Below are 18,625 nucleotides of genomic sequence, written 5' to 3'. Positions count from 1 at the left end.
AATCAACTTAAACTTATCTGTCACCAAGGTGATGCCCACCATTGATGTAGAACCTGCACAGACAGCAGTGTGTTCGCCTTGTAAATACCACCAATGTTTTTTCAGGCAAAGCACTCATTTATAAGCTCCTGACGCAAGAATCTTGCAGCTATCATGCCACCACGGGCCCTTTCATGCAGTCTATAGGGGGCAGGGCATGGCTTCTGCATCAGCCTGATTGTCTGGGCCGATGTCAGCATCCACCTCTTCGTCCTCCTCTGCCTCTCTGCTGAGGTGCACTGTCAGACTCTTCTGGCAATTCTTGTCCCCTCCTGATAGCCAAGTTGTACAGCATGGAGCACACCACCATGAATTGAGCTATCTGCTCAGGGTGGTATTGGAGCTTGCCTCCTGAGTGGTCCAAGCATCTAAAGTGCTGCGTAATTACGCCAATGATTTTCTCCACGATATTGCAAGTGGCTCTGTGACTCTCGTTGTATCGCTTCTCGGCTTTGGTGTGGGTGCCATGCAGGGGGGTCATCAGCCAGGTGGCGAGGCCATATCCTTTGTCACCAAGCATCCAACATTGACCTTGTGGCTGATTGTTAAACAAGCCAAATACAGTGCTCTTACGCAGGATGTGAGCATCATGGATGCTGCCCGGAAATTTAGCATCCACTGCCATAATAATTTGCTGGTGGTCAACAACGAGTTGCACATTCCTGAAAACCTCTGCATCCTGAAAAGGTGTCCGCATTGTGTTGTTCGTACAGTCTATTGCTTGCTGCAGCTTGGGGAAGTTAGCAATTTAGTAGAAATCTAAAGCCCTCTCAGTCTGATCCTCCCTGGTCATAGGTGTTGTGTATAGAAGAACTCCACGAGGCTGAGTACTGTGAGCTAAACTTAGTGTGACCTTAGTCTTCTTTATTACAACTCCAGAGTGCCTAAACAACATGGCAGCCAACCTTTTGCACTGGCCCTTCACGTGTGTGCAGATGACCATTAGGTCTCCAACAGCCGCGCTCTCTGGTGGCAAGTATTACATAGTTCCATACATAACATCACTCCCCCCCCCGCCCAAAAATCTTCGGTACAAGTTATTTACAAGTTGAGGCGATCTGGAGCCCTTCGCTCCCTGGTGGATCGTCTAAGTTCAAAGCCTGGCGTGTGTGAGTTGGCCGGACAATTGCTGCACTGCACCGCGACTGGTCTGACCGGACTGTCAGGAACCGTGGGTTCATCCTTGTGATTGACAGCGAGGTCGATTGCTGGTTGGGTGTGAGTTGGTGGATCGTCGATGGTGATTCTCCTCACAGCTCACACTGCCACCCAGGACAATCCGACTGGATGGACATTTCAGCTTTGCGTCGGTGAAACAGCTTAATTTCATCTTGCATTTCCCGGGAACGGCCGACTCGTTCCCATTTAGAACACAACTCTTTACTAATGATAGCACAGGATCCTAGCTGGTCCAGGTCCTTATCTGGCGAGCTGTGACGGGTGACCCCGTCACTCTCAGAGGCATCCATGACCAGTAGCAAGTCTGCGGGCTGCTCCATTTCAATCCCAGTGGTGGGTAATGATAGTCGGCGCAGTTTTCAGTGCCTGGCCTGTGGGGGATAACATAGTCATAAGCGGATAATGTTAGTGCCCATCTTTGGATGCAGGACGAAGCATTGGTATTTATACCTTTGCTCTCTGAAAATAGCGAAATGAGCGGCTTGTGGTCAGTTTCAAGCTCAAAGCGAAGTCCAAATAGGTATTGGTGCATTTTCTTAACAGCATACACACACGCTAGCGCCTCTTTCTCGACCATACTATAGGCTCTCTCAGCCCCAGAAAAACTTTTAGACGCGTATGCAACCAGTTGGAGGTTGGCTGATACATTGGCTTGCTGTAACACACAGCCGATCCTGTACGATGAGGCGTCACAAGTTAGCACTAAACATTTACCTGGGTCATAGTGTACAAGTAACTTATTTGAACATAGTAGGTCACTGGCCTTCTCAAAGGCTGTGTTTTGAGATTTGCCCCAAACCTAGTCATCACCCTTACATTGCAACATGTGCAAAGGCTCTAACAACGTGTTCAATCTGGGTAGAAAGTTACCGAAATATTGAGGAGTCCCAGGAACGAACACAACTCCGTCACATTCTGGGGTCTGGGTGCATACTTGATGGCCTCTGTCTTTGAGTCCGTGGGCTTGATGCTATCTGCTGCAATCTTTCTCCCCAAAAATTCGACTTCTGGCGCCAGGAAAACACACTTGGAGCGTTTAAGCTTGAGTCCCATTCTGTCTCGGCGAGTTAGAACCTTTTCCAGATCGTGTAGATGTTTGATGGTGTCACGACCAGTGATCAGGATGTCGACTTGAAACACAACGGAGCGCGGAACTGATTTCAGCAAACTCTCCACGTTTCTCTTGAAAATGGTTGCAGCCGAGTGAATCCCGAAAGGGCACCTGTGGTATCTAAACAGCCCTTTGTGTGTGTTGATGCATGTCAGTCTTTTTGAAGATTCAGCCAGCTCCTGTGTCATGTAGGAGGAGGTTAGGTCCAACTTGGTGAACAACTTCCCACCCCCCGCTAACGTTGCGAACAGGTCATCCGCCTTGGGCAGTGGGTACTGGTCCTGTAGTGAGACTCGGTTAATCGTTACCTTGTAGTCGCCGCAGATTTTGATCATGCCATCACTTTTCAACACTGGAACAATTGGACTGGCCCACTCGTTGAACTCGACTGGCGATATGATTCCTTCGCATTGAAGTCTGTCTACTTCGATCTCGACTTTCTCCCTCATCAGGTATGGAACCGCCCGAGCCTTGTGATGGACGGGCTGTGCATCGGGGCCGAGATGGATCTGTACCTTGGTGCCTGTGAAGTTGCCAATGCCTGGTTCAAATAGCAAGGGAAACTTGCTCAGCACTTGAGCACACGAGGCGCCATCCACTGAAGATAATGCTTTGATGTCGTTCCAATTCCATCTAATCTTTTCTAGCCAGCTTCTGCTGAACAACATTGGGCCATTACCTGGAACAATCCACAATGGTAGGTCATGCACAGCTCCATCATATGATACCTTCACTGCCGCACTTCCAATGACTGGTATGAGCTCTTTGGTATAGGTTCGCAGCTTTGCATTAATTGGGCTCAGTTTGGGCCTTTGTGTTTTATTGCCCCACAGTTTCTCTCAAGCCTTCTGGTTCATTATTGACTGACTCGCACCCGTGTCCAACTCCATGGATACTGGAACTCCATTTAATTTGACTTTCAGCATTATAGGAGGGCTCTTGGTGGTGAAGGTATGTACCCCATACACTTCTTCCTCGGGTTGAGATGCCTGTGCCACGTGAACTGCACCGGATCGATCATCCCCTGCCATGTGGTATGTCGCAGCACATTTGTACATTCGCTAGCGGTACCCTATTATTGCGTAGCCTTTGTACACTTCGTGCTTGAATCGACATTGATGGGCCCGATGATTACCCTCGCATCGCCAACACGGTGCTAATGGATTCACATTCACCCCCAATGGCGGGCTCTGAGTCATCACAGGTCTTGCAGCTGCAGACGTATAGGTCCTGCCATATGCAGTTCGGCCTGCTAACGATGTCATTTTATGCACAATACTTGCCGGTGAGCTTCAATGTTCAATCTGTTTGGTGTTATCGTCCATGGTCATGCACGCCTGGGCAATCGCGATGGCCCTGCTCAGGTCTAGAGTTTCGGCAGCCAGCAGCTTTCGAAGAATGACCTCGTGGTTGATGCCCAACACGAGAAAGTCCCGCAGCATTTGCCCCAACGCAGCTCTAAAATAGCAAGGTTCTGCTAGGCGTCTCAGGTCAGCGACATAATCCGTCACGTCCTGGCCCCCGGAGCGATGGTGCGTGTAAAAACGATACCTGGCCATGTGGATACTCTCCTTCAGCTTGAGGTGGTCCTGAACCAGCGAGCACAACTCTGTGTATTCCTTCTCAGTTGGTTTTGTCAGTGCAAGCAGATTCTTGATGAGGCCGTATATTTTAGGCCCACAAACGGTGAGGAGAACCGCCCTGCGCTTGGTCGCGTTAGTGTCTCCTTCCAGCTCGTTGGCCACGAAGTACTGGTCGAGTTGCTCGACGAAGGCTTCCCAAACATCACCCTCTACGAATCTCTCTAATATTCAAACATCAGCCATGGTTGCGTGAAGGTTCGCATTCTGTTACTCGTCGCCAATTGTTGTGTACAGAAGAATTCTACGAGGCTGAGTACTGTGAGCTAAACTTAGTGTGACCTTAGTCTTCTTAATTACAACTCCAGAGTGCCTGAACAACATGGCAGCCAACCTTTTATACTGGCCCTGCACGTGTGTGCAGGTGACCATTAGGACTCCAACAGTCATGCCCTCTGGTGGCAAGTATTAGATAGTTCCATACTTAACAAGAGGGAAGCCGATAAACTCCATCCTGCGTGCGTACAGGGCTTCAGTGAACTGTCTAATGCAGCAATGTGTGGCATACTGAGACAGGCTGCAAATGTTGCCAGCTGAGGTTTGAAAAGAACCAGACGCATAGAACGACAGTGCCGCGATGACTTTGACCTCGATGGACAGTGCAGTACTGATGGTGCTGGCACGCTGCAGATATCCCCTTATGAGTTGGCATACCTCAGTGATAACCTCTTTGTGGAAGTGCAGTCTCCGAAGGTCAGTGGTATCGGGCAATTTGAGGTAAGACTGCTTCTCCCTGTGCTTGCTGGGGGTGTAACGTCTGGTTCTCCTCATCAGTCTGGCACGTTTTACATCGGGTACATAATGCTGTGGAGCGGACCTTCTGCCATCTTGAGTCTGCAGCATGTAATTGGTCATCGAGAGAGAGTGAGAAAGGACAGGCCCCATTCCAATAGCTATCTGTTTTCCACCGATTGGTCACAAAGAATGAATGTCCCGACGAAGACACCTGTTAAATTCTAATCGTTCACAATATGATAAAGATGTTTGTTTAGATGTTCACATCACCTTCAAAGGCCTCCAGAGTACATCCGAACTCCCCAGAGGTTGAAGCAGAGCAGACTTTTAAATGATGCTACATGTGATTTAGAACATGGTGTCTATACCGCTGCTAGTAGTTCCGGTTAGTTCCAATGTTTTCCTGGCATTTTTTTGGGTGAGCGATATTTTGGGCAATATGAGTGCAAGGTGGTGAAAGTGACACTGGGCGATCTCCTGGGCGTTAGTTTCGGCAAATATGATCTTCACGACAAAATAAAGTGGGCAGTCGGTATTATTGAATCTCGGCGTTAATTACATGCGGAAACTAACGGTGGCCGATATTATGGCAATTGGTTTCACCCATTCTGATGATTTCACAAAAAAAAAATGTTTTTCCCGGTGTTACACACATGGGGATAGTAACGCTCAGCGATAAGTGTCTGAAAAATGGCCATCGGTTTCCATTTTGTGGCTAAATGGGCAATATCTGGGCATTATACGTAATTTCAGCATTAAAATAGACGTTAAGTGGGCGTTATGCATGCAAAATAAGTGAAGCATCTAGCCCAGGAGTTGCCACGGCCTACAAAATGATGGCACAGGCTTGATGGGCCAAATGGCTGTTCCTGTATTTGCTTTGGATGTAACTTGGGAAGTTTTACTACATTAAAGGCGCTATGTGATGCAAGGTGGTGTTGAGAGAAAATGCCCCTCTGCTTAATAGACTCAATGTAGTGGATTAAGTGAGGGAGGCCGTCAAAGTGTTGGTGAAGAGTTCATGAACTCAACCAAGTCTTCACACAGAATCCATTAAATTCTTCATTCAATTAGGAGAAGAAAAAAGTCACAGCAAACCCACCTGGCTTTCATCTCTTGATGTTAAACGGGGATCTATGTATCCCATGGGTAAATTTGGCAGCATGTGATACATAACTTTGGCAATGAACATCTAGAGTGGAGAAAGCAAAGCAAATCCGGGTAAGTCTATGTTGTTGTTTGGATGCTATTGCCCTCGAGAGGGTGGAGACAAAAGGAAGATGAGAGTTAAAGGGTATATTTATAAATTAGCGCCCCTGGTTCAGAGTGCATGTCAAAAATGAAGATTATTGATACACTGGATTTTCCATCCATCGGGGTGAAAACTTCTGAGTGGGTGGGGGGGGGGCGGTGCGGGGTAGGGGAGGGGGGGGTGGGGATAGTGGGGGTGGGGGGGGGGGTTGGCCTTGATCTCTGGAACTGTGCCCTGGGAAAGAAAATTCATGGAGGGAAAAATAGTTCAAAGACCTGAATGGCCTTTTTTTATTGCTGTTTCTTAAGCTGATAGAATCTGTTACATCTCTAACTTTTTATAGTTCTGACGAAAGGTCATCGACCTCAAACGTTAACTCTGTTTCTCTCTCCATAGATGCTGTCTGACCTGCTGAGTATTTCCAGCATTTTCTGTTTTTATTTCTTATGCTGTTACGGGTCGGGAATTTAAGTGATGAGGAGAATTTAACAAAAGTAGGCTTGCTTTTGTTTAAAAAAAAGGAGAGTTTGAGGTTACAAGAACAACTGATAAAAGTCGACACGGGAAAATTGATTAAAGTGCTAGTGGGGGCATGTACTTAAAGTGAGAAAATTAGGAGTGTGAAGAGAAGTCGGACAGAACTTCTTCATCCAAAGGCAGGATAGGCCAATGTGTCAGCTCGGCTCAGGTAGTGGCCAAGGCAACACTGACAACACACACAGCTTGTAGATCCAAACCTCACTTTAGAACTTTGGCACATGATCTCAGCTGTCACACCTCATTCAATACTGAGCGAGTGGATGAGGCACGAGTCCTCGTCTGCCCGTTCAGGTGGGTGTTTAAGATCTCGTGGCGTTATTCAAAGAAGAGTTGGGGAGTTCGCCCAGTGTCCTGGCCAAATTCCTCCCTCAACTATTACCCACACCCTGCCCCACCAAAAAACACACATTGCTGTTTGTGAGAACATGTTCAAATGACTGGACGAGTAATGCAGAGGCCAGGAGTAATAATCCCGAGAACGCGAGTTCAAATCCCACCATGGCAGACTGAAAATTTGAATTCAGCTTTAAAAAATCTTGAAATAAGAAAGAAAGACTTCATTTATATCGTGTCTTTCCCAATCCCAGGACATCCCAAAGCACTTTACAGCCAATGAAGTACTTCTGAAGTGTTGTATTGTAGGAAATGTGGCAGCCAATTTGTGCACAACAAGTTCCCACATACAGCAGTCTGAAGATGACCAGATAGTTTTTTTTTAAATGGTATTTGTTGGGGATAAATATGGGCCAGGGAGAACTCCCCTGCTCTTCTTCGAAATAGTGCCGTGGGATCTTTTACGCAAAACTGAGAGGTCAGATTAATGGCTCATCCGAAAGACGTCACCTCAGACAGTGCAGCACTCCCCCAGTACTGTATCTGGAGTAGGACTTGACTTTTCTGACTCAGAGGTGAGAGTGCTACTCACTGAGCCACAGCTGACAAAGTCTGGAAATGAAAAGCTGGTATTGATAAAAATGGCCATTGTTGTAAAATTACACTAATGGCCTTCAGGGGAGTAAACCTGCTGCCCTTGCATCTTGTCTACATGTGACTCCAGTCCCACACCAACATGGTTGACTCTTAACTGCTCTCTGAAGTGGGCTATAAAACTACAACAAAGAAAACCACATGAACTGCAGCTTAGGATTACACAGGATATACGGCACAGAAACAGGCCATTCGGCCCAACCAGTCCTTGCCGGTGTTTATGCTCCACTCGAGCCTCCTCCCGTCTTTCCTCATCGAAATCTATCAGCATAACCCTCTATTCCCTTCGCCCTCATATGCTTGTCTAGCCTCCCCTTAAATGTATCTATACTATTTGCTTCAACCACTCCCTGTGATAGTAAGTTCCACATTCTCATCACTGTTTGGGTAAAGAAGTTTCTTCTGAATTCCCTATTGGATTTCTTGATGACTATCTTATATTGATGGCCTCTAGTTTTATTCTTCCCCACAAGTGGAAACATTCTCTCTGTAGGCACTCTATCAAAACCTTTCATAATTTTAATGACCTCTATTGGGTCACCCCTCAGCCTTCTTTTTTCAAGAGAAAAGAGACCCAGCCTGTTCATCCTCTCCTGATATGTATACCCTCGCATTTCTGGTATCATCCTTGTAAATCTTCTCTGCACCCTCTCCAGTGCCTCGATATCCTTTTTATAATATGGCGATCAGAACTGTACACAGAAGTGTGGTCTAACCAAGGTTCGATACAAGTTTAGCATAACTTCCTCTAGAAATAAACCCTAGTGTTTGTTTTTTAAAGGGACTATTTGTACTGCACTTTTCTTTGACAGACAGGCAATAAGCCCGACCCCATGTCAAGCTCCGACCACCGTCCCCTCACAGGTCCCAAATCATTCTGTCCACGTGGTGCCGAGAAGCAGGACCTAAGACCCGAGACTCTGCTGATTCCCTCGTCGACTCGCTCCCCTCAGGATTTGCTAGGCCCGACTCTCCGATTCCCTCCCGCCTCCGGGACTTGCTAGGCCTGCCAACACTGCCCTCCCCACCCCCCCACCCCCCCCACACCCTCAGGACTTGCTAGGCCAACCGGGCCTCCAGCCGAGCTGCGAGCCCCGAGCCTCTGACTGGGCCCCGAGCCTGCAGTGAACCGCGAGTCTCAAGGGAGAGGGGTGTGGGCGGGAGGCGGGGGGGCGGTTGGGGGGTAGTGTGAGCCGGAGAGCCTTGGGGCCGAGAGTTAGAGAGGCTGCGGAGGGGGCAAAGAGAGCCTGGGGCTGAGAGTGAGAGAGGCTGGGTGGAGAGAGAGAGATGCTGGGTGGAGAGAGGGAGGATGGGGAGAGAGCGAGAGAGAGGCTGGGGAGAGAGAGGCTGGGGGTGGGGGGAGGAGAGAGCTGGCGCGGGGGGGGGGGGGGCTGAAAATCAAAGGGGCAAGACGGAACTCGGGAAAGATGGATCACGTTCTTCCAACCCTCTACAAGGGATATTGTTGGAGTGGATGATATCCAGAAGTCACGACACTGTCACTATTCACTTCATACCCAATAAACTTGTTAACAATCCATACACAATGCCCCATCTATAGGGGGGGGGGTAGGTGGGAGGATGCACTTGCGCTTAGGTAAAGCACTTCGGCTCGGGGAGGCATGCACTGGGGCTGGGATAAGGAACATCGGCTGCGGGAGGGATGTACTTGGACAGGGATAAGGAACATCGGCTGGGGGAGGGATGCACTTGGATAGGGATAAGGAACATCGGCTGGGGGAGGGATGTACTTGGACAGGGATAAGGAACATCGGCTGGGGGAGGGATGCACTTCGACAGGGATAAGGAACATCGGCTGCGGGAGGGATGCACTTGGACAGGGATAAGGAACATCGGCTGGGGGAGGGATGCACTTGGACAGGGATAAGGAACATCGGCAGCGGGAGGGATGCACTTGGACTGGGGTAAGGCACTTTGGCTGGGGGAGGGATGTACTTGGACTGGGGTACGGGACTTTGGCAGGCCCTTGCTGTCTTCTGGCGAGCTCTGCACTCTGTCGCTTTAGGAAGTCAAAGTGGATCGAGTTACAATTTGCCAAGTCAGTGAGACCTTGGGATGGGCGGATCCAGTGACACATTCCTGTAAAACTTTAGAGTGTGGCTTATCCTCCAAAGGATCTCATTGGGGGCTTTCGGGAGCGGGGAATTGGAATTGGTGAAAATTGTGCTGGGGCAGTGGGATGAAAGAATTATTTTCATGAAGTGTTCAGGGCATTTTAAGAGTCTGCTGTACTTTTACCTTCAGAGGTGTTGCTGACTCGGGATTCATTAACAGCAAGGGTGACATAAAAATTGCTCCAGCAATGTCTCCTGGTCTGTCGTATAATATGTAGACTGCTATCAATCCTCCCTGAAAGGTAAGAGGAGACAGAGTTACGATAACAGCGCGGTTAGGCAAAGCCCTTATTAATCTCAGGTGGAGATATTATAGCTCAGTGTGCGAAGGTACTGCTCAATGTAGTACAAGGCCACACAGCTCGGAAGGGCCCAGCTGTGATTCCTGGTCCGTACTGGGACAATCTCGGCCAGGGCAGCAATTTGATTCAGTGGTGGGTGGAATTGCCGTTGGGCGGCTGAGCGAATGGGACGATAGCGCCTGTTTTAACACCACGCCCATTTAGCTTCTCCCCAATGGCAACTTTCATTTATATAGCACCTTTAACATAGTAAAACATGAGCATAATCAGACAAAACTTGACACCGAGCATCATAAGGAGATATTGGGACAGGTGACCAAAAGCTTGGTCAGAGGTAGGCTTTAAGGAGGAGAGAGAGGTAGAGAGACGGAGAGGTTTAAGGAGGGAATTCCCGTGCCTAGGTAGCTGAAGGCACAGCCGCCAGTGGTGGAGTGAAGGAAGTGGGGAATGGATAAAAGGCCAGAGTTGGAGGAGTGCAATGTTCTCGGAGGATTTTCGGGCTGGAGGAGATTACAGACATAGGGACTTAACTTCATGGAACAGAAAATCGGGCAGAGTGCACTGGCTGCCAATGTGTTTTTGCCTGCTTTGCGCTGCCTTCCTGGACAAATTTCACCCCCGCTGACCCAGGGTAGAGTCAATTTGGCAATGACTCCTGCAGATGCTGACCATCTTGTTGATCCAGGGGTGTTACACGTGGCCAGTGACCCTCCCTTACGTCTGATCCTGATCACTGTGGGTGCCAGGTTTAACCCCTGGCCCACAGTGACTTTGCTGCTACTAGCTGTGGGGGTGTTAATGTAGGTCAGAGCAGCCTTGGACAACCCTGCTGAGAGATCGGCAGAGGCAGAGTTTGGCAACTGCATTCAAGATACCATTCTTCAGTTCAATTAAATGCTTTCAGGAGATGGGGAAAGAAAAGTGGGGGAAAATATTAGCTCAAAATGGAAGATTTTCATCCGTTGCATTACTTGAGTAACAATCCAGAGACATGAGTTCAAATCCCACCTCAGTAGTTGGGGACTTTAAATTCAATTAATTAAATAAATCTGGAATAAGCAGCTAGTAACAGCCATCAGTAATGGTGACCATCAAATTATCGGATTGTCGTAGAAACCCGAGTCCGAGAGGCGGGAGTGCATGGCGTTGGTGAGGCCTATAAAGGCCCAGCGGCAGCGAGAGGTGGAGGCAGTCCGAGAGGCCTGAGTTCGTGGCGTTGGTGAGGCCTATAAAGGCCCAGCGGCAGCGAGAGGCGGCGGCAGTCCGAGAGGCGGGAGTGCATGGCGTTGGTGAGGCCTATAAAGGCCCAGTGGCAGAGGAGAGGCAGCAGCAGTCCGAGAGGTGGGAGTTCAGGGTGTTGGTGAGGCCTATAAAGGCCCAGGTGCGTGGAGAGGCAGCAGCAGTCCGAGAGGTGGGAGTTCAGGGTGTTGGTGAGGCCTATAAAGGCCCAGGTGCGTGGAGAGGCAGCAGCAGTCCGAGAGGTGGGAGTTCAGGGTGTTGGTGAGGCCTATAAAGGCCCAGGTGCTTGGAGAGGCAGCAGCAGTCCGAGCGGTGGGAGTTCAGGGTGTTGGTGAGGCCTATAAAGTCCCAGGTGCGTGGAGAGGCGTGCCGGTGCAGCTCCAGCTGGGAGAGAAGGCAAAAAGAAGTCGAAAGAAATCAAAAGGTGTCGTCACAGCCAATGGGGTAAGTGATTGGCTGGTGATTGGTGAGTAGCTTTTCTTTTTCTTTTTTATATCAGTAAGTAACCGTTTAACATTGTTGGTGGCAATCTAAGGGTATCTAAGGGTTAGGTCATGGCAGGAGAGCTCGGTCATGTGATATGCTCCTCCTGTACCATGTGGGAACTCAGGGACACTTCCGGTGTCCCTGACGACTACATCTGCGGGAAGTGCATCTGCCTCCAGCTTCTGACGGACCGCGTTGCGGATTTGGAGCTGAGGGTGGATTCACGCTGGAGCATCCACGATGCGGAGAATGACGTGAGTAGCACATGTAGCGAGTTGGTCTTACCGCAGGTGAAGGGTCCACAGCGAGCTAGGGAATGGAAGACCAGCAGGAAGAGCAGTGCAAGGAAGGTAGTGCAGGGGTCCCCTGTGGTCATCCCCCTGCAAAACAGATACACTGCTTTGAGTACTGTTGAGGGGGATGACTCATCAGGGGAGGGCAGCAGCAGCCAAGTTCATGGCACCGTGGCTGGCTCTGTTGCACAGAAGGGCAGGAAAAAGAGTGGGAGAGCAATAGTGATAGGGGATTCATTGTAAGGGGAATAGATACGCGTTTCTGCGGCCGCAATCGAGACTCCAGGATGGTATGTTGCCTCCCTGGTGCAAGGGTCAAGGATGTCTCGGAGTGGGTGCAGGACATTCTAAAAAGGGAGGGAGAACAGCCAGTTGTCGTGGTGCACATTGGTACCAACGACATAGGTAAAAAAAGGGATGAGGTCCTACGAGACAAATTTAAGGAGCTAGGAGCTAAATTAAAAAGTAGGACCTCAAAAGGTAGTAATCTCGGGATTGCTACCAGTGCCACGTGCTAGTCAGAGTAGTAATCACAGGATAGCACAGATGAATACGTGGCTTGAGCAATGGTGCAGCAGGGAAGGATTCAAATTCCTGGGGCATTGGAACAGGTTCTGGGGGAGGTGGGACCAGTACAGACGGTCTGCACCTGGGCAGGACCGGAACCAATGTCCTACGGGGAGTGTTTGCTAGTGCTGTTGGGGAGGAGTTAAACTAATATGGCAGGGGATGGGAACCAATGCAGGGAGACAGAGGGAAACAAAAAGGAGACAAAAGCAAAAGACAGAAAGGAGATGGGTAAAAGTGGAGGGCAGAGAAACCCAAGGCAAAAAACAAAAAGGGCCACTGAATATAAAGGGGCTGCAGGAAGGGTCAAAACTAAAAATCATGGTTTAAAAACTAGGATTAAAACACTCTACCTAAATGTACGCAGCATTCGAAATAAAGTAAATGAGTTGACGGCACAAATCATTACAAATGGGTATGATTTGGTGGCCATTACAGAAACATGGTCGCAGGGTGGCCAAGACTGGGAATTAAACATACAGGGGTATCTGACGATTCGGAAAGATAGACAAGAAGGGAAAGGAGGTGGGGTAGCTCTGTTAATAAAGGATGATATCAGGGCAGTTGTGAGAGACGATATTGGCTCTAATGAACAAAATGTTGAATCATTGTGGGTGGAGATTAGAGATAGTAAGGGGAAAAAGTCACTGGTGGGCGTAGTTTATAGGCCCCCAAATAATAACTTCACGGTGGGGTGGGCAATAATCAAGGGAATAATGGAGGCATGTGAAAAAGGAACGGCAGTAGTAATGGGGGATTTTAACCTACATATCAATTGGTCAACTCAAATCGCACGGGGTAGCCTGGAGGAGGAATTCATAGAATGCATACGGGATTGTTTCTTAGAACAGTATGTTACAGAACCTACAAGGGAGCAAGCTATCTTAGATCTGGTCCTGTGTAATGAGACAGGAAAAATAAACGATCTCCTAGTAAAAGATCCTCTCGGAATGAGTGATCACAGTATGGTTGAATTTGTAATACAGATTGAGGGTGAGGAAGTTGTGTCAGAAACGAGCATAAACAAAGGGAACTACAGTGGGATGAGGGCAGAGTTAGCTAAAGTAGACTGGAAACACAGACTAAATGGTGGCACAATTGAAGAACAGTGGAGGACTTTTAAGGAGCTCTTTCATAGTGCGCAACAAAAATATATTCCAGTGAAAAAGAAGGGCGGTAAGAGAAGGGATAACCAGCCGTGGATAACCAAGGAAATAAAGGAGAGTATCAAATCAAAGACCAATGCGTATAAGGTGGTCAAGGTTAGTGGGAAACTAGAGGATTGGGAAAATTTTAAACAACAGCAAAGAATGACTAAGAAAGCAATAAAGAAAGGAAAGATAGATTACGAAGGTAAACTTGGGCAAAACATAAAAACAGATAGTAAAAGCTTTTACAGATATATAAAACGGAAACGAGTGACTAAAGTAAATGTTGGTCACTTAGAAGGAGAGAAGGGGGATTTAATAATGGGAAATGTGGAAATGACTGAGACCTTAAACAATTATTTTGCTTCGGTCTTCACAGTGGAAGACACAAAAACCATGCCAAAAATTGCTGGTCACAGAAATGTGGGAAGGGAGGACCTTGAGACAATCACTATCACTAGGGGGGTAGTGCTGGACAGGCTAATGGGACTCAAGGTAGACAAGTCCCCTGGTCCTGATGAAAGGCATCCCAGGGTATTAAAAGAGATGGTGGAAGTTATAGCAGATGCATTCGTTATAATCTACCAAAATTCTCTGGACTCTGGGGAGATACCAGCGGATTGGAAAGCAGTTAATGTAACGCCTCTGTTTAAAAAAGGGGGCAGACAAAAGGCAGGTAACTATAGGCTGGTTAGTTTAACATCTGTAGTGGGGAAAATGCTTGAAACTATCATTAAGGAAGAAATAGCGGGACATCGAGATAGGAATAGTGCAATCAAGCAGACGCAGCATGGATTCATGAAGGGGAAATCATGTTTAATTAATTTACTGGAATTCTTTGAGGATATAACGAGCATGGTGGATAGAGGTGTACCGATGGATGTGGTGTATTTAGATTTCCAAAAGGCATTCGATAAGGTGCCACACAAAAGGTTACTGCAGAAGACAGAGGTACGCAGAGTCAGAGGAAATGTATTAGCATGGATAGAGAATTGGCTGGCGAACAGAAAGCAGAGAGTCGGGATAAATGGGTCCTTTTCGGGTTGGAAATCGGTGGTTAGTGGTGTGCCACAGGGATCGCTGCTGGGACCAAACTGCTTACACTATGCATAGATGACCTGGAAGAGGGGACAGACTGTAGTGTAACAAAATTTGCAGATGACACAAAGATTAGTGGGAAAGCGGGTTGTGTAGTGGACTCAGAGAGGCTGCAAAATGATTTGGATAGGTTAAGCGAATGGGCTAAGGTTTGGCAGATGGAATACAATGTCGGAAAATGTGAGGTCATCCACCTTGGAAATAAAAACAGTGAAAGGGAATATTATTTGAATGGGGAGAAATTACAACATGCTGCGGTGCAGAGGGACCTGGGGGTCCTTGTGCATGAATCCCAAAAAGTTAGTTTGCAAGTGCAGCAGGTAATCAGGAAGGCAAATGGAATGTTGGCCTTCATTGCGAGACGGATGAAGTACAAAAGCAGGGAGGTCCTGCTGCAACTGTACAGGGTATTGGTGAGGCCGCACCTGGAGTACTGCGTGCAGTTTTGGTCACCTTACTTAAGGAAGGATATACTGGCTTTGGAGGGGATACAGAGACGATTCACGAGGCTGATTCTGTAGATGAGGGGGTTACCTTATGATGATAGATTGAGTAGACTGGGTCTTTACTCGTTGAAGTTCAGAAGGATGAGGGGTGATCTTATAGAAACATTTAAAATAATGAAAGGGATAGACAAGATAGAGGCAGAGAGGTTGTTTCCACTGGTCGGGGAGACTAGAACTAGGGGTGCACAGCCTCAAAATACGGGGGAGCCAATTTAAAACCGAGTTGAGAAGGAACTTCTTCTCCCAGAGGGTTGTGAATCTGTGGAATTCTCTGCCTAAGGAAGCAGTTGAGGCTAGCTCATTGAATGTATTCAAATCACAGATAGATAGATTTTTAACCAATAAGGGAATTAAGGGTTACGGGGAGAGGGCGGGTAAGTGGAGCTGAGTTCACGGCCAGATCAGCCAAGATCTTATTGAATGGCGGAGCAGGCTCGAGGTGCTAGATGGCCTACTCCTGTTTCCTAATTCTTATGTTCTTATATGTAACCCAGCTCGTTCACTAATGACATTCAGGGAAGGAAATCTGCCGTCCTTACCCGTTCTGACTAAAGTATCAGCTGTGGCTCAGTGGGTAGTGTCATGTATTCAACTATCATTGTAACCCATGTATAAGCTGACCTAAGTTGTACACCTTGAGAACATTGACCACAAGGGGGTGAACTTGTGAGAGACACTCCTAACCTGGACTTTCAGGTATAAAAGGGGAAGCTCCACCCACCTTCATCACTTGAGGCCTTGGTAATAAAGGAAACTGGTCACAGAGTGACCTTCTCTCAACTATGGGCCTTGTGTGCATTTATACTGTATAGTAAGGACATATCACTGGCGACGCGAAACTGGGATATAAACCACGCGAGCATGGCCACTAGCAGCACAGAAGAGAGGTACTGTGTTGGTGATGATTGGGACGACTTTATTGAGAGACTGCAGCAAAGAATGGTTGGGACAGGATTCGGCCGACAAACGCAGGGCTCATCTCCTGACGGGTTGTGGATCCAGAACTACTCCCTGATGAAGGACCTTCTAGTGCCAGAGAAGCCGGCGGACAAGACGTTCGAAAAGCTCAGTAACTTGATCGGGGAACACCTTAAACCGGCGGAGCAGCATGCACATGGCGAGACACCGGTTTTACACGCACCGGCGGCGAGAAGGGCAAAGCATTCCAGACTTCGTGGCAGATCTCCGGCGACTGGCGAGCCTACGTAAGTTCCCAGATGCATGCAGAGCGGAGATGCTGCGAAACTTTTTTATTGAGGGCATCGGGCACGCTGGGGTTTTCAGGAAACTGACTGAGACCAAAGACTTGACCTTGGAAGCGGCGGCTCTGAGACATTTATCTCGGGGGAGGAAGAGACCAGAATGATGTCTGTCAAAAATCTTGGCTCAAATGCGGCAAACGACCAGGGAGTCAACAATGTTAACACGGCACACAGTTCTCGAGGCAGACAAGGGCAATCGGACATGCCCCAGTATGTCGTCGAACCCAAAGGGGGAATTAAACAGAGACAATAGCTAGGTGAACGGCGATTCATGCCATCGCAATGGACAATGCGGCCAGTAATGGGGCCATCAACACCTGTTAATGGTGCGCTTAAGGACAGTTACAGAGACAGTCAGAGACAATCGACTGATAATGGACCTTTTGTTTCCAACAATGGGGCCTCCAGCTCAAGCTGGAGGTGTTGAGGCAAACACCCAGCCAGAGCTTGCAGGTATTAGCAATATACCTGCAGAAACTGCAACGTCAGCGGTCACTTGGCGCGTATGTGCAGGAAGCCTGCAGCCAGTTTGATGTACGAGGAGGATGGGCTCGATGTAAGCCCTACGAGGTCAAATGAATACTGGGGGAAATCTCTGGAAGCTGAAGTTCAGCGAGATCATGTGGAGCACATATACAGTTCATATACCAGGACGTCACCGATAATGATGAAAGTGCTCCTCAGTGGCATCCCAGTTTTAATGGAGCTATACACGGGGGCCAGCCAGTCCCTGATGAGTATCAAACAGTTCGAAAGGTTGTGGGTGTCCAAAGCCAGGAGGCCAAAATTATTGCCGATTGATGTACAGCTACGGACATATACAAAGGAGATCATTCTGGTGCTAGGCAGCGCCACGGTAGTCGTGACCCACAAAGATTCGGAGAACAGGTTGCCACTCTGCATTGTCCCGGGGGATGGTCCCGCACTACTGGGGAGGAGTTGGCTTGCTGTCATGAACTGAAAATGGGGCGATGTCAATGCAATTTCTTCTGTGGAGCGAGTATCATGCTCACAGGTCCTGGACAAATTTGACTCATTATTTCAACCCGGCATCAGCACTTTCATGGGGGCCAAGGTAGTGATTCACATAAACCCAGACGCCAGGCCAGTACACCACAAGGCCAGAGCGGTGCCGTGATGCGGGAAAAGATAGAAGACGAATTGGATTGCCTGCTGAGGGAAGGCATCATCTCGCCAGTCGAATTCAGTGACTGGGCGAGCCCGATCGTGCCGGTGCTCAAGGCAGATGCGTCGGTCAGGATATGTGGTGATTACAAGGCCACCATCAATAGGGTGTCACTCGAAGACCAATACCCGTTACTGAGAGCGGAGGACCTCTTTGCGACACTATCCGGTGGCAAACTTTTTCCTAAATTGGACCTGACCTCAGCTTACATGACCCAGGAGCTGGCGAGTGAGTCGAAGAAGCTGACCACCATCACGACACACAATGGGTTGTTTGAGTATAACAGATGTCCGTTCGGGATTCGCTCGGCCGCCGCGATCTTTCAGTGAAATATGGAAAGCCTCCTCAAGTTGATGACAAGGATGGTGGTTTTTCAAGACGACATCCTCATCACGGGTCGTGACACTGAAGAACACCTCCACAACCTGGAGGAGGTGCTACGCAGACTGGACCAGGGAGGGCTGCGACTGAAAAAGGCGAAGTTCGTCTTCTTAGCTCCAGAGGTAGAATTCCTAGGGAGGAGGGTAGCAGCAGGCGGGATCATACCTACTGCGTCCAAAACGGAAGCGATCCAGAGAGCACCCAGACCCCATAATACGACGGAGCTGCGTTCGTTCCTGGGGCTCCTGAACTATTTTGGTCACTTTCTTCCCAAATTGAGCACGCTGTTAGAGCCACTACATGTGCTCCAAGCAAAGGTCGCGATTGGGTCTGCAGGGGACAGCCAGGAAAGGGCTTTTGATAAAGTACACTATTTGTTATGCTCCAACAAACTGTTAATGTTATATGACCCGTGTAAGAAACTTGTTTTAACGGGCGATGCATCATCCTATGGGGTCGAGTGTGTGTTGCAGCATTTGAATGCCAATGGTCAGTTCCAGCCGGTAGCTTATGCCTCCAGAAGTCTGTCCCAGGCAGAA

General features: G+C 48.5%; 1 protein-coding gene across 1 annotated transcript in view; it reads right to left on the bottom strand.

Moving 5' to 3' along the window:
* LOC139277343 (monoglyceride lipase-like) overlaps positions 1 to 18,625 on the bottom strand; it is a 118,031-nt gene that overhangs the window by 22,847 nt on the left and 76,559 nt on the right. The window contains exons 4-5 of the mRNA XM_070895691.1: positions 9,743 to 9,853; positions 5,807 to 5,896 (exon numbers count right to left, since the gene is read on the bottom strand). Of these exons, the coding sequence (XP_070751792.1) occupies positions 5,807 to 5,896; positions 9,743 to 9,853 (201 nt within the window). The remainder of the gene's footprint in view (positions 1 to 5,806; positions 5,897 to 9,742; positions 9,854 to 18,625) is intronic.

The sequence above is a fragment of the Pristiophorus japonicus genome, chromosome 12, assembly GCF_044704955.1.
Source record: "Pristiophorus japonicus isolate sPriJap1 chromosome 12, sPriJap1.hap1, whole genome shotgun sequence".
In the NCBI taxonomy this organism is placed as follows: Eukaryota; Metazoa; Chordata; class Chondrichthyes; family Pristiophoridae; genus Pristiophorus; species Pristiophorus japonicus.
This window is presented reverse-complemented; position numbering and strand designations above follow the sequence as displayed.